The 22,756-nt window shown below is 39.1% G+C and overlaps 1 protein-coding gene across 12 annotated transcripts in view; it reads left to right on the top strand.

Moving 5' to 3' along the window:
- MATR3 (matrin 3) overlaps positions 1-22,756 on the top strand; it is a 47,192-nt gene that overhangs the window by 3,780 nt on the left and 20,656 nt on the right. For 2 of the 12 annotated variants that reach the window (XM_046668156.1, XM_046668154.1), the window contains exon 1: positions 13,071-13,220. The exons of 6 other annotated variants lie outside the window; for them this stretch is intronic. Coding sequence is in view for 2 of the 6 variants with exons in the window: in XM_046668151.1 (XP_046524107.1) it covers positions 13,404-13,451 (48 nt within the window). In the remaining 4 variants the exon portion in view is untranslated. Of the gene's footprint in view, positions 1-13,070; positions 13,221-13,332; positions 13,452-22,756 lie in introns of those variants that run through there. 4 more of the 12 variants (XM_046668145.1, XM_046668146.1, XM_046668151.1 and 1 more) reach the window with 4 other exon arrangements.

Raw genomic sequence — 22,756 nt, 5'->3', positions numbered from 1 at the left:
TGTAGTTCTTTTGTCATGTAGGTTGTAATTAACTTGCATCAGATGGGTGGTGTGAAATAATAGAAAATATCTGTTGGTCTTTGCTCCCATTCCTGGCACAGAGCTCCTAAAAACCCTTGTGATTTCCTAAGTGATAATAGCAGTAGGAGCATCTTTTGTTCTAAGATTTGGTCTTTGGCTCTGGTTCCTGACACTGAGCTCCTAAATCCCTTGGAATTTCCTGGGTGATAGGAATGTCTTTTGTTCTAATGAGTTTGCTCACCAGAAAGACCAAGCAATGATTAATTAGAAGGTTGAATTTTCAGTTTCACTCTCCATTCTTAAGAAAGGAGAGGGGGCTGGAAATGGAGTTACTAATTTCTCGTGTCTATGTGCTGAAGCCTCCATAAAGATCCCAGTAGCATGGGGTTCAGAGAGCTTCTGGGTTGGTGAACGTTTGGTGGCACTGGAAGAGTGGTGCACCCAGAGAGGGCATGGAAGCTTGGCACCCCTTCCCACATTCCTTGCCCCATCCATCTCTTCTATCTGGATATTCATCTGTATCCTTTATGGTATTCTTTTACAATAAACTGGTAAACAGTAAGTAAACTGTTTTCCTGAATTCCGTGAGCCACTGTAACAAATTAATTGAACTCGAGAAGGGCATTGTGGGAATGTCAGATTTATATAGCTGATTGGTCAGAAGCACAGGTAACAACCTGGACTTATGATTGGCATCTGAAGTGGGGGAGGGGAAGTCTTGTGGGACTATGCCCTTAGCCTGTGGTATCTCCAGGTGTAGGTAGTGTCAGAATTGAGTTAAATTGTAGGACACCCACCTGGTGACACACATTTGCTTGATGTGGGAAAAACCCCTACACATCTGGGTCAGAAGAAGTGTTGAGAGTGTAGTAGTAGTGTGAGAGTAAAGGAAAAACATAGGAGAAGTGAGGTTTTCTTTACAGGTAGAAAAACTTAAAATACTGAAAAAATAATGGAGAGTATCAGAATTTTAGAGAAGAATGCTTAATCCAGAGTCCAAGACTTAAACTAAGCCCTCATTTTCTAGAGCTCTGCTGTGCAATACATGTGGCTATTTAAATTGACAAAAATTAAAATCAGTTTCTCCATCTCAGTATGTAACGTGCCACATAACGATATTTTGGGCAGCGGTGGACTGTATATATGATGGTGATCTCATAAGAGTAATACCATATAACCTAGGTGTGTGGTAGGCTACACTGATGATCTAGGTTTGTGTAACTACACAATGAAAAAATCGGCTAACGACACATTTCTCAGGACATACTCCATCATTAAGCAACAAATGACTGTATCTAGTGACTACCATAATGGAAAGCTTGGAGAACATTTCCAGTAATGCAGAAAATTTTAGTACACACTGCTTTTCTAGAGCAGGGGTTGGCAAACATTGTAAAAGGACAGATAATATTTTAGGCTTGCATACCATATAGTCTCTGCAACCACTCAGCTCTGCAATTGCAGTGTGAAAGCAGGTGTAGACAGTATGTCAACAAATGAGCATTACTGTGTTCCGATAAAACTTTACTGGGGCCAGCCCAGGGTTCGCTGGTTCGGATCCTGGGTGCGGACATGGCACCACTTGGCACACCATGCTGTGGTAGGCATCCCACATATAAAGTAGAGGAAGATGGGCATGGATGTTAGCTCAGGGCCAGGCTTCCTCAGCAAAAAAGAGGAGGATTGGCAGTAGTTAGCTCAGGGCTAATCTTCCTCAAAAAAAAAAAAACCACAAAAACAACTTATGGACACTGAAATAGGAATTTCATAAAATTTTCAGTGTTACAACAAAATCCACCCCCCCACACCCCACCAAACCATTCTACAGGGGTTGGCTATAGTTTACCAAACCCCCTTCTAGAGAATGAAATTCAAGCCTTGAGAGTTGACAGCTCATTAGTGACAGACTCAGGGCCAGTACCAACATGCCTCCCTGAAAAATTCCATGTTGTCAATATCTTTGCCTTATAGCAAATCTTTACCATACAGGCTTATTCTTCATCTTTAAGAGGACTAAGGTGACATTAGTAAATTATCCAGTAGTAGAATAGTCCTTATTTCTTATGTTTGGAGTTTATGTATGCCCTTTGCATGGGTTACTTTTATCATAGTAGTTCTCTCCACTTGTAGTATATACCTAAGAAAGAGGTCCCAAGAAAGAACAGCAGTCTTCAGTTTCCAGCAGAGCCTGACCCTCAGTCCCAAGTAGGGAAATAGAAATGGCCCCTATGGGGCCAGCCCCGTGGCACAGCGGTTAAGTTCACATGTTCCACTTCGGCAGCCTGCGGTCCGCCAGTTCAGATCCTGGGTGTGGACATGGCACCACTTGGCAAGCCATGCTGTGGCAGGTGTCCCACATATAAAGTAGAGGAAGATAGGCATGGTTGTTAGCTCAGGGCCAGTCTTCTTCAGCAAAAAGAGGAGGATTGGCAGAAGATGTTGGCTCAGGGCTAATCTTCCTCAAAAAAAAAAAAAAAGAAATGGCCCCTAAGGAAAGAGGAAAGAGGAAAATTTTATATATCATGAATTGCCAGGGTTTAAAATCTGGGATCTCAAGTTCCTCTAAGAACATAGATTGCCTTTCTGACTATGGTAGGCTACCCAGGTGCAGAGACGGGCCCCTGTGTTCCTACTTGAAAAGGGATAATTCATTTGGTGTTTGTGCCTATATTCAATATCCCAAGAGGTTTCAATGGCTTGATAGCGCATATTAAAATAATTTAATGGTTTTTTGTACTTGATAAGTGAAGTTAATTAGTCACCGACTACTCCCTGTTGACTTGATTTTTTTTAATTTCCTGGCGAGTCTAAGAGGATGATATAAAACATTTCAAAATAGCTTTTTATTCATTCCTTCCCTTTATCATCCTTTTCCCATGCTGCAATGGAAATTGAAACTGGACTGGCAGGGTTTCTGGTCTGTAAATATGCAAGCTGCTACCTCCTGCCATAGGTAGCAGTTAAGAAACACAAGTGCCCCTCTATTTTGCTCTGCTCAAGTTTCAGGCCCCGGTCCTATACCATATTAAGAGGAAAAACTAAAGCAAGGTGAGTAGGGGGTCCCACGTATTGAGTGATATCCCTGGCATTGTAAATAATTTACCTCCCTTCTTTCAGGGTTGAAACTACTGTTAATGGACTGTTGCATTGAAATTTTGGATCATGTCTCACATTTTAATCAGGAAAATAGGACCCCAGAGGAATAAATTCTGCAGGTCCCAAAGGCACATAAAAAAGTGGCTCAGTGCCTAGGAATTCACATAAAGGAAAACAACCTGGTAAGAGCAACTAATTGGGAACTTAAAAGAGTGACAATGACTCCAGTGAATCTTGTTGCTTAATTAGGGCTTTATGAACAGCTCCAGGTAATATTCTCTTGGAAAACAATTTCACTGAATTAAAAAATCAGCTGTAATACTTAGAATTGTCTGCTTAGCAACATTCTTCCTCTTTAGTGATATTTAGGAACACTTTTAATGAGCCAACTTGTTGAGTCATGTATTTGTCAGTTTAGTATTCTAAGGCCTAGTTCAAAGGAGTGGAGCCCGTTACTCTGTTCCTTCCTGTTCTCCAGTAAAGGCCTTTGGGGTGTGGGAATATTCTGTACTGCTTGTTAAGGGGACTTAACTACCATCTGGAAAATGGACCTTGAAATTTATTATTTTTTTTTAGAATAGTTGTAGATTTACAGAAAAGTTGGGAGGATAGTACAAAAAATTCCCATGTACCCCACATCCGGTTTCCACTAATATTAGCATAGTACGTTTGTCACAATGGGCTAACATCGATACATTATTAAAGTCCATACTTATCCAGATTTCTTTAGTTTTCACTTAATGTTCTTTCTTCCAGGATCCCATTGAGGATATTACATTTAGTCATCACGTCTCCTTAGACTCCTCTTGGCTGTGACAGCTTCTTAGACTTTCTTTGTTTTTGATGAGCTTGAGTTTTGGGTCAGGTGTTTTGTAAAAAGTCCCTTCAATTAGGATTGAGTTTTTCTCAGGATTAGGCTAGGCATTAAGGAATTTTGAGAGAACACAGAAGTAAAGTGCCATTCTCATCATGTATCAAGAGTGTATACTATCAATATGATTTTCTCCTATTGATGTTAATCTTGATCACCTGGCTGAGGTCTTATTTGCCAGTTTTCTCCACTGTAAAGTTACTCCCCCTCACCCAACACTGTACTCTTTGGGAATAAAGTCACTATGTGAAGCCCATAATTAAGGAGAGGGGAGTTGTGTTCTCCTTGAGGGTAGAAGGTCTACATAAGTTATTTGGAATTCTTCAGAAAGAAATTGGTCTCTTCTCCCTCATTTATTCAATTTATACTTTAGGAAAAAAATCCAATAATACTTAATTTTGTTAAAGTGTTCCAGATTTGGCCTTTGGGAGCTCTTTCAGGTGGCTCCTGTGTCCCTTCAATATGCCCCCATCATTGTGAGGTTGTTTTAAGCACTTCTCACTATGGCCCTATACGATGGTTCAGGCTCATCTTGTATTTTTCCTGTCCCAGTCCCAGAGTCAACCATTTGGTTGTAAGTTTTATCCTGGTACTCACAAGGAGCCCTGCTTCCTTTATTGGAGAATAATACTAAGGAACCAAGATCTGGGCACTAGATGTGCTCTTGGTACTGAGGTTTTGTTGCTTCTAGGCCCTATCAGCTGATAGAACACTGAAGTATATATGTATGCATATATAAGGATCCTAACCAGGATCCTTAGTTTATAGCCCCCTATATTCTATAAATGTTCCACTTTTAATAATGACATTTTATTCTATGGTCTTTGTTTATTCTCTTTCATCTAGAATAGTGGTTGAGCTGTTGTCTTTTATAGCAGATGCTGTAGTTCCCAGATGACTGATTATTTTTACCCTATGAGCTCACAGTAGAGGATGGGAATTTTGTGTCAGCTGCCGGTAGAAAGGAGGAGCCAAGCCCAGGCCCTGGTGTCCTAAGGAGTTGAAGGAGAAGAGAGAGAGCCTTAAGGCACAGAACCTCTGAGTTAGAATCAGGGCTTCACCAGAGCGGCAGATGGTCAAACTGCTTCTCCTTCCCCTCAGTTGCAATTCTCTCAAGAACTCCAGGGGCTAGTAAGTAAGGTTGCATTATGCTGGCCACTCCAGCAAGTGATGAGTTGAACATGAGGCAATGAATAGGATAGGGGAAAAGAACAGAAGTTTCGTCACCACCAAGATTACCCCTACTCCCATGGCACTCTACCCTTTTCTACACTGGACTTCCATTTCTTGCCCTTGTATAGTGGGACCCAATCATGATCTGTTTCTCCAAGGGACTCTTCATATTTAATTTCTCAGATCTCTAACTTCCCTCTTATTTGTGTAATACCTCCAGGGCTGAGTTAGAGGAAGAGGCAATAGCCTATGGTAATTACTCATCTTGTCAAACTGGTCATTTAATAGATACCCTTTATCGGTTTATTAGTTTTATTAACTGAATTCTGTTAGACATTGGGGATAAGTGATGAACAAACACATTCTCTGCTCACCTTAATATGTACAGTCTAGCCTTTATCTCTCTCGCCTCATCTTTGCCACCTTGGTTTCTTTCAGTCCTTGATAAGCCTTTTACTACGAGGTCTCTGCGCATGCTGTTTCTCTGTCTGGGTCCATCTTCTCTACTTTGTCTAATTTGAGATCTCGGCTCAGACAGCACTTCTGCAGAGAAGCCACCTTTCCTGACTGAGCACCCATTATATGTGTAATTGCACTGTTTTACCACAGAGCTAGAAAGTCAGCTGCCATGTAAGAGTCCTTTGAAAAGCTGGTATTCACCAGCTTCTAAAGATTTACCTCATTCCCCTATGGCCAAGCAGGTTCAATTCTACTGACAACTGATTAAAGAGCCTCAGCTGGTAAATATTAATGTCTGTGTGTCATAATGTACCCAAAATAGAGTAAGGCCATAGGCATATCCTGTTTTTTAATAATACCCCAGTAAATGAGGATAAAGAGATTGCTGGTTTTGTTCTTTTTAAAAAATTTTGAAACAGAAAAATCATAGAAACAAGTGTCAGATTTCCTAATCATTTGCTAGTGGACCCTAAAGATATAATATAGTGCACAAATATTTGACACTAAATTTAGCTTGAAAAAGTATTAAATGAAAATAGTGGATTTGCAGAGAATTTGTTCAAATTTGAGACATCTGTTAACTAAAATAATGTGGGATTTTCTTACTTTTTTTGGTAATCTATAAATGTCTTTATAGTTAAGAAAATTAGTAAAACATCTTTGTGTATAAATTATAGCTTGCATAGCCTCTCTTACTAGCAGTCATTGCGCTGACGAATAGGTACCAGGATAAAACTTATAACCAGATTTAAGTGAGTAATTTTAACATGTTTACTCTGGGGCTCTATAAAAATGAATAATCTTTGAATCTATGGTTTTGTCATTTTAGGATATTCATGTAAATATGCTGCAGGTCCTGTGGCACCATAGAATATTGACAATATTTAGTGCATGTTGACCATGTGCCAGAACTATTAAATTCATTCTACACATCTCTTTATGCTCTCAACAACTCTACAAGGTACATGCTGTTATTTGCCCAAGGTCACATGGTTAGTGGATCCAGGAACTACTGTGGTGTTCAATAAATCTGACTCAAAAGCTAGTGGTTGGTTTGGAGCTTTCATACATAGTGCCGCCAAGTCTTTCCAACTAACAGGCACAAATATCTACTTGTCTTTTTCAGTCATCAACCTCAATCACAGTAACATCTTTCAGGGCCTGCTGAAATGCCTGTCTTTTTCTGGTCTCATACACGTATCACAAATGCCAAATACCTTGTTTCAGGCCATCAGCATCTTTGCCACTCTTGCTGTAGCTTGAGGAAGCTTCCTTGTGCTCTTAAAACATACAGAGACCATCTACAGACATTCCTTTTGGCCTTGCTTTAAAAGGAGTCCCATCTACATCATTCTTCCTCATATCACCCATGAGTCTCTTAGGTTTTTTAAAATGTCCCTGCTGGAAGGCCTTAGAGAGTCACATCCCCACCCCTAGTCTTGCCCTATCATAGGGTTTATCACATTTTATTAAAATTCTTCAGTCTTTGTCCTACTAAACTATGGGTTCAATGAGGGTCAGAAGATTTAAAGACATTTAAAAATTCCTCAAGAATTTAGGACGTAAGTAAAGTTGGGTTCCTTGTTAGTTTTGTATATATAGTAGTAAACACCTGCTAAATTAGGGGCATAAAGACTTTAGTAGATATATATTATAGGCAAACAATTATATAATAATACAACACAGAAAAGTCATTCCTAGACTATTTTAAGAATACACCAAGAATATTTGCAGTTGATCTCAATAAGATATATAATCTCCCTCCATGCTAAAACATTTGCTAAAATTACAGAGTCGAGATTCCTAACCTGATCAAATTTATCTTATTCCAAAAGCCTGTGTGATGCTTAATAGGGAAATCCCAAAGCCTGTGTGATGCTTAATAGGGAAATCCTAGAAATGTTCTTATTAAAAAAGAGAAAGCTGTGTTCAAAGTTACTAGCAAAGGCAGTTAGGCAAGAGAAGAAAAATGTTTAAGTGGGAAAAGAGGTAAAAATCACTTGCAGATTAAGTTTACTTGAAAAATGCTGAGTGGCAGCTGAAAATAGTGTATTCGAGTAGGTACTAATCAATTTGAAGATAAACTAGGAGGAAAATAAGGCTAGGAATAATTAGAGACACGTATAAGTTACATATGAAGAAAACATTAAAACACAAATAAGACCTTAAATGCTAAGTCATGCCATGTCCAAGAAATTTCAACATAAAGATAATTCTCCTAAAGACAACTAAGTTTATGGGAGCTGGCCCCGTGGCTGAGTGGTTAAGTTTGCGCGCTCTGCTGCAGGCGGCCCAGTGTTTCATTGGCTCGAATCCTGGGCCTGGACATGGTACTGCTCATCAAGCCACGCTGAGGCAGTGTCCCACATGCCACAACTAGAAGGACCCACAACGAAGAATATACAGCTATGTACTGGGGGGCTTTGGGGAGAAAAAGGAAAAATAAAACCTTAAAAAAAGAACTAAATTTATAAAAATCGATAAATATAACAGGATTATTTTTGGAATGAGACAAGTTGATTTGAACATTCATGTGGAAAAATAAGAATAGCTTTAATGTGCAAAATTAGAGTCATAAAGGAAAACTAGCCTTACCAGATGTTAAAACATTACAAAAGGAATAAAACAGGGTGGTACTGGCACCTGAATAGGTTACTCGATGAATGCGACAGATAAGGAAATCCAGAAATGTGCCCTAAAACAGATGAAATTTTAAAACTGCAAGAAGAAAACGGGCAGTTTTTTAAGTTAAAATGAATACTTGAATGAATGATGTGACTAGATTAAAAAGTCATGTATGGGAAAACACCATGAACAAACAAAATGGGTAAAAGATGTTTGCCAAGGGTTAATTTTTCTTTAATACGGTTCCTATAAATCAAAAAGGAAAAGCTCAACAACTGAATAGATAAATGGGCAAAAGATATGAACAGTTAAATGATGCTTAACTCCAGTTAACGCAAATAAAATCCATAGATGGAATTCCACTTTCTAACAGTCAGATTTTCAAATAGATTTTGACAACAGTTATCAAAGGAATGGGGGAACAGGTATTCAATTTTTCACAGTAAATTGATATGATCTTTAAGGAGGGCAATCTAGGTTTTTGGGGTTTTTTTTTTTTAAGATTTTATTTTTCCTTTTTCTCCCCAAAGCCCCCTGGTACATGGGGTCCTTCTAGTTGTGGCATGTGGGATGCTGCCTCAGCATGGCTTGATGAGTGGTGCCATGTCCATGCCCAGGATCTGAACCAGCAAAACCCTGGGCCACCAAAGCAGAGTGTGCAAACTTAACCAGTCAGCTACAGGACTGGTCCTGCAATCTAGTTTTTAAGTTTAAAAATGCATATACACTGACTAAGCCATTCCAATGCAATCAAAAGAATATTTTGTGATGTGGCAATTTAAAATTCCAATTTTCATGTTTATTAAACAAGTCATTTACTGAGCGATTGTCTGGCTGCTTTTGCACTACAACTGCAGCGTATTTCTGACTTATATGGCCCACAAGCCTAAAATATTTGGCACCTTTATGGAAGTTTTGCCTAATCCCTGCTCTAGAACAGTACTTTATAATCAAAATTTCTACAATGACAGAAATGTTCTCCAAGCTGTCCACTAGCTAAATGTAGATGGTAAGATTGAGACAATGAGTATAGCTTAAGGCTCTTGGACAGCAGACAGTGTAGCTCTAGGAAATGAGTTTATTTTGAACTGCATGCATACTTTTACATGTATGGAGTAATGTGCACATGAGTTTTTTTAAGTCACTGCTTTGAATAGTGGAAAATAGGGCTGACCTGGTGGCTCAGCAGTTAAGTGTGCACATTCCACTTTGGCGGCCCAGGGTTTGATGGTTAGATCCCAGGTGCGGACATGGCACTGCTTGGCAAGCCATGCTGTGGCAGGCGTCCCACATACTAAGTAGAGGAAGGTGGGAAAGGATGTTAGCTCAGAGCCAGTCTTCAGCAAAAAGGATTGGCCACAGATGTTAGCTCAGGGCTAATCTTCCTCAAGAAAAGAAAAAATAGGAAAATGCCTACGTTGTCCATTGGGAGAACATTAGTTAAATAAATTTTGTATCATCCATATAATGGAATACTAGGCAGCCTTATTGGAAGATATCTAAGAAATTTAAAATAGAAACAATGTATAATCTTTAAAATAAAGCTTTGTTTAGTGTATCACTGCATAACAAACCACTGTACAACTTAGTAGTTGAAACAACTATTAAAATTTTGTACATTGATTGGGCTCAGCTAGGTGGTTGTGTTCCACAGGGACTTGGCGAGGCTACAGCTATCTATCTGGAGGCTTCACTTTGGCTGGAAATTGGCACTGGCTGTCACCTGAGAGCTCAGCTGGGGCTGTTGACTGAAGCTCCTTGGTTCTGTTTTGTTTTTTTTTTTAATTGAGGAAGATTGGCCCTGAGCTAACATCTGCTGCCAATCCTCTTTTTGCTGAGGAAGACTGGCCCTGAGCTAACATCCGTGCCCATCTTCCTCTATTTTATATGTGGGAGACCTACTACAGCATGGCTTGACACATCTGGGATCCGGGTCGCCAAAGCGGAACATGTGAACTTACTTAACCTGCTGCCCCACTGGCCTGGCCCTCCTTGGTTCTCTTAATGTGGCCTTTTCATATTGGTTGGGATTCTCGCAGCATGGCAACTTGGTTCCAAGCGGATGAAAGGAAATCTTATAATTAACTTCTGCAGTCTCTTGATCTAAGCCAGTTACAGGGCCCTTCCGGATGCAGGTAGAGGGGAACTTGATTCCACTATTCCATAAGAAGAGTGGCAAAGAATTTGTGACCATCTTTAATTCACAAGCATGTGTATATACATGTATGTATGTATATACACACTAAATGTTTATAGAATCCATAGACTACACAAGAAATGGTTGATAGTGGGTGGCCTTTATGTAAGGGAGTAGGGGTTTGGGGAAATCTTATTTGTGTTCTTTGAATTTTATTGTGTGTATTACCTATTCAAAAAGTCCTTTTTAAGCCCTCCTTCCCCATGCCACTGTTAAAAGAGCCACTGGTTGACAGTCTAAAGTATAGGAATGCCCTGGCTTCATGTTTTCTTCTCTGCTCAAAACTGTAAAAGGTCTTCATTATCAGCTCAAATTTCAGACTCTATCCTGGTGTTAGATAATATAGCTGTACCAAACTTGCCACTTAGACCTTTCAAAGTCTCAGGAGAAATTCTTGCTTTGTAGCCTCATTCTTTACCATCCCTGGTGTACACCACACCAACTCCCAAATAACCCAAATGTGAATAAAGCTCTTGATCCATCTCTGCTCACAGCCAGGCTCATCTTGAGGCCAGACTCCTTGTCCAGTCTCCTAAATCAGACCAGGATCCTCAGGACCTAGTGATTTGTCTTATCCATCATTGAGTCCCTACACTTGTACAGTGTTCTTCATGAAATAGGCTTTTGATGACTGAAGTGTTGTATTAACTTTGGTTTTCAGTGTGTCTTTTTGTTGATGAGCCACTAAGCACATCTTTAATAAATAATTACTCAATTGAAAAAGTTTGCCTTTTCTTCTCCGTACAATCACCAGATGGCATTACAGCCTTATACAAAAACATGGGTAAGTGCATATCTGAACTAAGATGCGTTCATGTTTCAAAGGCTCACAGAGGAGAAAGCAGATCTGGATTCCAGTGGAAGGAAGACCCAAGATTCACTGAAGAATCCCAAATTTCATTCCAAAGCTAACTATATAGTGGGCTTAAACATCACTTATTTAGGGGAGCCCCAGTCCTTGACGAATTCTACTAAATGCCTTCTGAAAGTCTGTAGAAAATCACACAACATACATGGAGATGTGGGATTGCAATCACAATGGCTATTTACAAATTTTCCCTTGTGCAACTCTAGCCCTCAACAGATGACTTAGTCACAGAAAACAGAAGTCACCAGACTAATTCCTTTCTCTTCAGTCCTCTCCTTATCCTGTTACAGTAAAGGCATGTCTCCGGATCTATTCTTTTGGGAGCATCCCTTATTAATTATCCCTTTTCTTTCCTGTTTTTTCAACTAATGCTTTCCTAAAATACTCTGACTGCCAACATTTTAATTGTGCTCAAAATTCTCCCATAGTAAAACAAAAGCTTCCTCAATCTTGCTTATTCCTGTCTCTTCATAGCCAAACTTTCTGCATTCGGTAGTTTCCATCTTCCTGTTTTCCATGCACTCAGCACCTCCAGTCTGACTTCCTCTCCCACTTGACTGGAAGCAGCTCAATGTTAACAATGATGTCCGTGTTACATAATACTTTGCAGATATTTTTAGTCCTAGTCTTGACCTCTTCATAGCATTTGACCTTGTTGACATTTCATCCTTTAAGTGTTGTGGTTGTCAAGGCAGCACAATTCCTGTCTTCCCCTACCAATTGTACTTGTTTGATCTTTGTCATTCAGCTCTACCTGATTAATTTCTAAAGGCTTGGTCCTAAAGTCTCTCCTTTCATGGTATTATCTCCACCTCATCTTTCTACTCCCATTGTTTCATTTATGTCATTAACAAATTTATCACTAACCTACACTCCTTTAAAACTGACACCAAACAATTTGCCTTATTGTTTCCCCAGCTGATCCTCTTCCAGTGCCCAGTAGCACTGCTAACCGTAGGGTTGTCATTCTTCCATGACAGTACTCTCCCTCATCTTCCATATCCAATCCAATTAACAAGACCTGCTTCTTTTTGTCCTAAAAGATCTGAGGTTTTGTACTGGTCACTGGTCTCCATCTTTGCCCCCACCACTGTCTTTAACAGAGGACCCAGAATGCGTTTTCAAAGGTGCGAATCTGAGCACACTCGAGATTTTAAAAGCTTGAGGGCTATCAATCAGTACTTGTATGCACTAATTTACCTCAGGCTTCAGGTGACTGCCTTTCACTCTGTGTTTAAATTCGAAATCCCAAGGAAATGGCTCTTTCCCCGGTATTATCTATGCAGTTTGTCCAAGTCTACCTCAGGGTTTTCACACGTGCTATTCTTTAGCTTATCCGGATACATTCAGTCAAATTCACCAAATGGCGGCGGCAGTCTTTTTCTATGGGGTGGGTTCGCTATCTTCCGCCTCAGTGACCCTCCTGTACGGAATTCCTAGCGCTTCCTACCACTCTTAGACAAGTAAACATAGAATAACCAAAGTATAGAAATGGAGTCTAAACCAGGGGCCCCCGTGACTCGCTTCTAACGCATACTCTATTTAAATTTTGCATCATGCAATTTAGGGTGTGGGGAAAAAAGGCTGCTTGGGGAATGGGACTCGAACTCGTAAGCTGTCTCCCTCTCCATTTCCCGCCACCAGCGGGCTCCAGGATTAGTGAACAACGACCACGGCGGAGGGCGCGAGTGGCGTGCTCGCGATGAGTAGGGGGAGGGGCCCGGCGCGCGCAGAAACGGGACCCAAGGAGGGGTGGGGGCGAGCTCTCTCGCGAGAGTGGGTTTGTTCTTGGGCTGAAGCCGCTGCTGCCACCTCTTACCAGCGCCGTTGCTGCGGGGGATTGTGGGAGCCTCCGCGTCCCGCTCGCTAGGAGAGAGGTCTCTCTCCTTTTCCCTCTTCCTTTTCTTAAGGTAGGCGTGAAGCGGGTAAGAATCGGGGTGGGGTGGCCGGGGGCTCTTCGCGGCCGCCGGGAGGAGGCAGCGACGGCGACAGGGGCTGCAGGGAGCCGGCGGCGCGCCTTTCTTGCTCGCTCCCGCTCTCCCGCTCTGCCTCCCTCCGCGCTGCGTATGTGAGCCGCCTGATCGGCGGCCGCCATGTTAGGAGCGCAGTGGCGGCGCAACCAGCCTCCTCGGGCGGCGGAGGTGAGCGGTCCCGCAGGGAGACCTGCGGCTAGCTAAGGGCCCAGGGTGCGGCGGGAGAGTCTGGGGGCGCCGCGGGCAGCCGATCGCCCAAGCTTCCCGCGTCCCAGGTTTGCTGTGGGCGGAGGCGGTACGACGAGCCCGTTACACGCGGGCTGCAGCGCTGAGGAGAAGGGAGGAGCGCTCGAGGCCTGAGGGACCGACTGGCCATAGGGGGCCTGCCGTTTGGGGAGGCTAGTTAAGATAGCGAAGTTCTCGGATAGCGCTAGCCCCAGATACGTGTTTGCTTTTTTTCTGTTTCGCGCCTGAAAATGTGCCCCAAAATGGAGGATTTCGCAGACTCCGAAAAGCTTAGTCGTTTGAGCAGCGTTTCTTGGTGTGGCGGCCTTCGCTCTGCTCCTCGCCCATCGCTTCATAGCGCCCCCTAAGACGCCCCTGTCCCGCGCCCACACACATGCGCGCGCGATTGTAGCCGGACCTCGGAAACAATCCTCCCCGCCCCCCATCGCGTAAAAATGGCCGAAAACCGAAACGTTAACGCTTGTTTTTCGTGTTGGCGTCGTGGATAAAGCTTTCTGCAGTACGCTGTGAGGCAGGAGATTTGTTCTTGTTTAGAAAGTCACCTCACATTTTTTTTTCTTTATTAAAATATTGTGTAGTTTCCTCTCGAGAGGATAGTGTGGTGTGGGACCTTCCGGTTTCCAGACAAAGGGTTTGGAGTACTGTGGTGTAGTCGCCGCATCGTTGTTCTTTTCATTGCCAGGCCTTTGCCACGTTCTCTGTTCTACAGGGACTTTTCCTCTTTACCGTGGAGGAATGTCTCAAGTTCATCCTGCTCTGAGGCCCTATTCTGTGGAATATTCCTATTGGATCAGTTACAGTTTTCCAGCCAGATATTTCTAGAACGGTTATGGCGATTCCGAAATTTCTCGTCTATCAAGCGCGCTGGCATAATGTGAGAGGCGTTGATTTCCCAGGTCATGGTCGTGAGATTTTTGTATTGATGCTGCGTTCTGCGTCCTGAACAGAGCTTGATATTTAAGATTTTTAAATAGTCGATGAAACAGTTTTCTCCCAGGTAAATTTAGACAGTTGTACTCTGCGGGCAAAAATCGTATTTGGTGCTATTTTCATAAATGCTCAAAATAAGATTTTCTTTTAAAAACTAAGTGGCTCAGTCATCCGTCGAAATAATTTTCAACATTAGCAGTGTTTTAGAAATCAAGAAGGCGGGGAAGAGAGACTTTTGTCGCAAAAACGCACCGTGTGTGCCTTTTCCACTTAACTAGAATGTTTTTGCAAACTTGAAATTAAACAGTTGGAGTACTACGGGAAGATTCTTCTGGTTGGTTATGTAAGATTTGGGCAAGAGATCTTTAGCCAGAAGATGTTGCTGTTGAAGTGCTTTAAACTTAACATTTCTTCCTTTACACTTAACATTATATGCTTATAGCATTAGTATACTTTATCCAGAGAGGTAGTTTTCACTTTATCTTCTTTACATATCTCGCTTTTCAGCTGTGTGTACGAAGAGTTATTTTTCTGTAGCATTTTGAAGTGATTGGGAAGGATTTAACCACCCTTGATGTGAACATTGTTTATGTTAAAGGAGTCCCTAACTGTACTAATTTTACTGAATGCTCTTAGCGAGGTGTAAATGCTAAATACTATTAGAAGTCAGTTAATGATAACTATACAGATTTTAACAGCTGAGGAATGCAAGGAAAAGGTCTTAAGATAATTTTAGAAATAAAATGTAGGGGAAATCCCTAATTTTATACTAGAGAAAGTTAAAGCCCATGGAGATGGTTGTTATATAGTTAACCAGTGGCAGTGCTGCTGGTGTGTTCTAGAATGCTTACATCTTCATTGGATACTTGATTCAGACTCTTCATGTTATAATAAATAGGCTTAAAAATGGAAGGACTATACTTACAGGATAGGCTTCCTAAGGGACTAGTGTGTCAGATATTTGTGTACTACATAGATGTTAATCTTGGTTATTAAGCATTAAAAATCTAAAAGATTAAACATTTAGAGATTTGCTAATTATAGTGTGGCTATCAAATGGAAACCTATACAGCTACTTAGAATAATGTTTCAAGAGGGGAGTAATGGGAAAATGATAATGAAATATAGTATTAATTGGAAAGAAAATGTAATTAAACTACTGATGCCAAATTGGATCATTTTTTGTTTTTTAAAGGAATGTGTAAATAAGCATAAAAATAGAGATACACCCAAAAAGTTAGCTCTGGATGTTGGCATTATGGGTGATTTGTATTTTCTTCTTCTCTTTTTCTGAAATTTCCACAAGAAACTACATTTACTTCTATAATGAGGGGGGTAAATGAAACATTTTTTGTAAATGCCGGGACTGCTTAAAAGACCAGAATCTCTTGTTTTGTTTTTTAGGATCTCTCACGTATTTTTGAGGGAAATTGAGATAGAAGTGAGCCAGCTTCTTAAAATATGAAGTCGCAGAGCATTCAAAAGTAACAAAAAGTAGTGCTTGTTCTGTAAGATAACCCCGGTTATTATATGTAGACAAACAGGAATCTGAAGACAATCCTATGTAAAGATATTAAATTCGTCATTGGGACTAATGCTAATTAGGTTACAGTATGAACTGCAGCCATTAACTATTTTAAGAATGATCAAAACCAAACAATTGGGTAATAGTTTGTTAGATGATGATCTTTGCACATCTTTTAGTTAAAAGTACTTTTTTTCCTCTATATGTCTTTTGGTTAGAATTACATTAAAACTGTCCTGCACTTGTGGCAACAAGTTCTAAGTTTACTACTTTAGTGACTTAACGTTTGGGAAGGACTAGACTAAGTTCCTTGGGGATGAGGTGGAGGGTTGGAGACAATGTAGTGTTGCAGTTTTTTTCTATCCATGGTTATTCCAAGGTTAACACTGTCCAGGAAGTAAAGTGCTGCAGTTTATCCTTGTTAGCTGTGTAGTGGACCTTCTCATTGCATCATTAGGATCAAGAGTTCTGAAATTTTTGATGAAAAGCTTTATATGTAGAAAGGTGTAGTGGATAAAAGTAGAGCAGAGAGAAAAGGCAATGGATTGAGAGAATTGTAGATATGTAGCCTTTAAGAGATTTTTATAAGTGATTTTTTAAAATTCTGTACTTTAGCTTTTGACTTATTGAAGTTCATATCTATTATAATCTTAAATATAAACTTATAATTCAGTAGAAGTTATGTGATATAGTGCTATGCTATCTTTCCTGACCTGAATATAATTTATTACCGTGGCAAGTCTGAGTAGATGAAGTGCCTTTGATGTGATCTGGCTTGTGTATGATTTTCCAGTTGTATATCAAGTCCTAATGTTCTCTGTATAAATAAGCCTCGAGACTCTTTGAAGTTTAAACGTAAACTTTCATGTATATTTTTTTTTAGAAGTTTTTAAATTTTAATTTTAAAATTTTTTAATTAAAAAATTTAATTAAAAAAAGGTAAACTTAAAAAGCCATTCCAAAGCTTAAAGGCTGATTGATATAAAATATTTGCTTTTTTTCTGGAAAGTTTTAAAAATGACTTATCTCCAACATTCTCTTTGATCTGTAGTCCCAATAGCCTGTGGTTGTTGGTATCTATCTTAAGGCAGAAACAGGTTAGTAGGAAAAAACAGTGCGGGGGCGGGGGAGTTAGTTCTTCCTTGGTTCTTCCCAGGTGCTACTGTTGGATATGCTGCTGGATAAAAAGAGCAGGGGGGGGGGGTGGTGTCTGTGGTAGATGTCCTAGTGGGCAGGTTGTAAATGCAGCATGTATGGAAAGTAACCAGTTATCTTAGGGTCTAAATGGGACCTTTATTTGCAGTATCACAGGTTGCTATGAAGATACAGAATTTTCTGATCTTTCAAGATGATTTGCATGGTTTTTTCTCCCTTTGAGGGGATTACTTAGATGTTAAACATCTCCCTTTGGTGTAGTAACTCTTATGAGAAGAACCTATACCATATGTGACAATTTAAAGTCAAGTGTTGGAGCCCCTGACTCACAGTAGATGGGAAAGGAACAGTAATATTGAAGAAAGACAGACATTTGTACTTAAAAAATTCTTGCCATGAGAAGATGTGAAACAGAACAATTTCAATGCTTAACTGTGTGTCCTTGTGTGGGCTATGGTATTCTGGGAAAGCACCATGGAGGAGAGAGTTTTACTCTCATGCATCAGGAGACACCAAGAAAATACTCATAGCAGCATTCTTGGTAATGGCAAGAAATTGGAAACAGCCTAAATGTTTATCATCTGCAGAATAGATAAGTCTGTGTGCTTAATTGTATCCATATTGCAGTGAAAATGTAGGTTTAACTCATTTATAAAGCCTGTTTATATACAGTTCAGAAATGCTAAGTTAAAGTTTTTAAGTAAAGCTATATATATATATATATATGTTAAGTAGTAAAACTTAAAAACAGGGGACTGCAGAAGGAGGAGGAGTGCATTGGAAATTGGTTGGTGGAAGATGTCTAAGGTCTCGTTAATGTTCTGTTTCTGAACTTGGGTGTTTGTATACGCTGTGGTGGTTTTTTGTTTTTTGGGTTTTTTTGAGGAAGATTAGCCCTGAGCTAACATCTGTGGCCAATCCTCTTCTTTTTACTGAGGAAGACTGGCCCTGAGCTAACACCTGTGCCCATCTTCCTCTACTTTATATGTGGGATGTCTACCACAGCATGGCTTGCCAAGCTGTGCCATGTCTGCATCCAGGATCCGAACCAGCAAACGGAACGTGTGCACTTAACTGCTGCGCCACCGGCCTGCTCCCTGCACTGTTTTTTATAGTGCACAATCTGGGGAGGATGCTGGGCCTTAAGAGAATTGCTAGTATTAAATGAACAGAAGAGAGACACATTCCAGCTAATAATTATGTTTGCACAAATACTACGCAGTCTCTAAGTGCTCGTAAGATGACCTTTCCCATAAGGTGTTGGCATCTGGGGGAAAATAGGTTTAGAGAAAGAGTATGCAACTGATACGTGAAAGGCATTGGAAAAAACCGTAGCGTGGACCTCATGTGGTAAGTAGTAGAGAGTAGTTTGTTTCTGAGCAGGAGAGGGTAAAATGAGTGATGTTTTAGGAGCTTTGCGTTGGAAGCTGTGAGCCTGGATGCAAGGAGGCCAGCTGAAAGGCAGGAGGACTAAGGATCTCCAGTAAGGTTATATGGCAGAGGAAATGGAGAGGTAAGGACTGTGTTCTGAAGGATGAGAAGGTAATTTAAAGGTAGATTGACAATAGAAAATGAAGAAAGATGTAGTTTAATTTGTCCACTTTCACTAGAATCCCCTTCTCTTTTTCAATCTTGTTTGTCTAGGTTACTACCAGTCTTTAAATTTGGTCTTCTAAATTAAAACTGACTTCTGGTTCGTTAACAAAGTTCAAATTTGAATGCAGCTTTGAATAGAAATGGACGGGACATTAAAGTTGATAGGCAAAATAGGAAGTATAGTACAAGTGAAAGGTTTAGAAGCTGTTTATTGGTATGTTTCTGGGTCAGTCCTTTTTTCTTTAAAGTTTATTTTCTCGTTGGTTGAGAGGATCAGATCACATAAAAGTAGATAACTACTATGGTGCTTACCATGTGCCAGACAGCATTCTAAGTGTTTTATGTGGATTAGTTTTTAAAATCTTTACAGCCTTGTGAAATAGGTATTATTTTTATTAGCTTTTTACATATGAGGAAACAAAAAGATGTTAAATAATTTGTCTGTCACACAGCTGTTTTGTAGTAGAACCAGGATTCAAATCAAGGCATTTGGGCTCCAAAAATCTCACTAGGTATACACCAAGTCAAAGATTTGTACAAATGTTTGTGGAAGCCAAGAGAATAGACCATAAAGTGAGTGGAGGGGAGAATCTTAAGGGTGCAGAATGGCACCTTGAGGAAAACCACTAATTTTGCTTTTAACTAGAGAAGAGAGTTTGCCAAGTTAGTATCCTAGGTCAAATCAAGAGTCAAAATTGTCAGGTAAATAGAATAACTTTCCATCCCATAGTATGGGTTTACTTAATAAGTTTCTTGTATTGCTTTAATCTGAAGATATTAAATGTCTGCTTGCAAGTCACTAGGAAAAATTTCTAAATCTAGAAAGAAGAAAAAATATTCCAAGTTTGAATAGGAATCCTCTCTACTGTTTAACATGAAGTTTTCTACTTTAGCAGCTGAAGGCACTCTACAACACTCTCTCCATTATCCTGAGGTTCAAGAAGTGGGCTAGATGTTGAATCCAGGTCTGTAAAATGGATTAAGAGCAAGTTTTAAGGCAGTTAAAAATGTTAATATTTGGGTTTTTGCCTTCCTGGCACTACATTTTATAAATGTTTTTATCTTTCCTGTTGTGTGATGAGGAGCATATTGTTTTATACAAAACTGAAATTAATAGAGCTGGGACTTTTAAGGGGTTTACTATTTAATTAGTATATTTTATTTAAAAAACCTTAAGTCACTCAAAAGTATACCATATTGAGATGAGATTATGGTAGTGAAGAGCACAGATTAAAATATAAGGTTTTAAAGCTCTATATGAAAAATTGAATAGTTTCTCGGACATTATAGTCATTTTCAAAAATCAAACCTTTAAGTGAGATACAAGTTATAAAATACAATGAGAAAAGATATAGTGATGTAAACTAACATTGAAATGAAAATTTACTAATACTTTAAAATGGAAACTTGATATTTAAAACCATTATAAAATTAATAAGTGAGAAAATTTAAAATAAGGAATAGTTAACCTAATGCTGTTCTTTAACTGGAAATGAGTCAAATAGTTGATTTTAAAAGTTCTGACCACAGGAATTAGTGCTTTTGTGTGATTGATGACAAAAATTAAGCAGCTACCTTTCCAAATGGTGCTTCTTTGAAATTACTAATACCGAACTATCCCTCCTACCTATTGATGAAATTGTTAGGACGTTTTTACTGTATTGATATTGTTGGTTGCTACCTTGTAAACGTATTTGGCATATTTTCACATGAATAATTTAACAGATCACAAGGGTGTTTGGCCTTGATATAGGACATTTGGAAAATCTGAGAATTTCTTGTACCCTTTTATTTTTTCAATTCAGAAGGGGAAAATATTATAAGAAACTGTTGTTTTCTAGCTGTCGCTTTTAAGTTTTTACGTGAGATTAAAGGGTTAAAATAATGTCAACGTGAAGATATTTTCTCTTGTATCTTTACAAGCTTTTGGGATTATACCATCTTAAAATTAGCTGTTTTTAAGAAGTGATTGTTTCACACAGGAGAGAACAGAACTAAAGATTCATATGGTTGTAGTAAATACCTTTAACACAGCATTTTGGGGGGCCGGCCCCGTGGCCAAGTGGTTAAGCTCACGTGCTCCACTTTGGGGGCCCAGGGTTTCGCCTGTTTAGATCCTGGGCACAGACATGCACTGCTCATCAGGCCACACTGAGGCAGCGTCCCACATAGCACAACCAGAAGGACCTACAACTAGAATATACAACTACGTACTGGGAGCCTTTGGGAAGAAAGAAAAGAAAAAAGAAAGAAAGAAGAAGATTGACAACAGATGTTAGCTCAGGTGCCAATCTTTAAAACAAAAAACAGCATTTTAAAATTTTGGATTGAGAAGCTGAAGATTTTTTTCTCGATAATATCTTTTAAAGAACTAATTTAGTCCACTTATACTCATTTTAGTAATCCTGCTAAATAATCCTCTGAAAGAGTGAATAATAGGACTAAGAGATAATCTTTATTTTACATGGGAAATCTAGATATGGAAAAGTTTGCTTCTGTTCTCCGTGAACTTTCTGGATGTATTAAACGTGAGTTATTACCTCAAATATTTTAGTATTCCACTTCTTTAATTGGAGAAGAAAATCGAAAAAAAATATTAGGTAGCTATTCATGGAATGAAGGGATTGAATATTATTATCTGAAACTTGTTTCTTAACCATATCTACAGATCATATTTGTTCAGATATTGAATGTGTAACTAACATTTCTTAGTAACGTTAACAGTTTTGTCATGAACTAGGTTTATGTTCCAGGTTATTAGAATTGTCTATAAAAATGAGTTTAACATTTCCTGATTTGGGGGTGGAGGTACTTTTCTTTTTTGGAAGTGAGAGGTTCTTCATTGATAGGCATTTAGAATTTATTGTATGAAGATTTTAAATGGGTAAATTGGATTTTTATATTACATTCTAGATTAGTTACCTCAAAGGAACTATTTTCAAACATTATTAATCTCTAGTATAAGGGAAAGGCAGTTTTACAATTTTGGGGAGAACATACAATAAAAGAAGCTAATCTTTAAAAATCTTCGGTAATTTTGTAAACATCTCAGTATTGTATTAACTTGGGCAGTAGGTCTCACTTAAATGAGCCTTTTAAAATGACTTGTTCGTCTTAAGTTCACCATTGGCCAAAGATACTAAAGGAACTGTTTTCATAAATGCTTTCAACCGTGCTGTCATGTCTGATTTCTCTTAATTTCTTTGTTCTAATAAAATTTTAAGAATTTTATTTGTTTCAATCAAAAGTCTGGCTTAAGTTCCCTTTCAGTAATTTTACTCTCATGTCTTTGTGTGGGGCTGCATTTTTTAAGTTGAAACTCTGAGTCTCAGAAATGTTAAGGTTTTTCTTACGAAATTACAAGTTGTCATGGGATTTGCATTGTTTGTCCTGCCCTTTTTCTGAGTTTTTCTGACATCCATTTTCTGTTGTCTTAAGGTTATCATCTTTTACTTCTCTTAACCTTTCATTTTTGCAGATCCACTGTTTTCATATACACTACAAAGAAAAACAGTTCAGATTCTGTAATCCAAGAATCATTTTCTTAAAATATGATCAATTAAAAAGTTTTACATATGATCATAATACCGTTTGTGTAATTTCCCTGAGGGAAAAGAATAGTTCTTTCAAAAGACTGGCTTTTCGGTGATAGAGTGTTTTGGCTATAACATGAAGGGCAAGGCTGCAATTAATAATAATCTTGATACTTTGAAATTTTGATTTTGAAAAACCCTCTAAAGCTTTTGATATTTTAAAATAAAGTATACATGAATATTTAGAGGGTCCAACCAATGTTTACACAGTATTTCAACTGCCATTTTTTATGGCATTTATAAGACATGTTAAAGTTTCATCCAGTGAAGTCCACTTAACTCTTGTCTCTGTTTTATTAACATTATCTTAAAGCCTGAGTAGTTTACATAGTGGATCTCATCTAGAACTAGTTTCTTTGGTGTCTTTTCTCAAATTCATCTTTCTTGGTGTGCAAAAACATCTTCTGTAATCTCAGTCACCTCTGATA

Source organism: Equus quagga, chromosome 7 (assembly GCF_021613505.1).
Source record: "Equus quagga isolate Etosha38 chromosome 7, UCLA_HA_Equagga_1.0, whole genome shotgun sequence".
Classification (NCBI taxonomy): Eukaryota; Metazoa; Chordata; class Mammalia; order Perissodactyla; family Equidae; genus Equus; species Equus quagga.
Note: the sequence above shows the minus strand (reverse complement) of the source record. Positions and strands in the feature narration are given on the sequence as shown.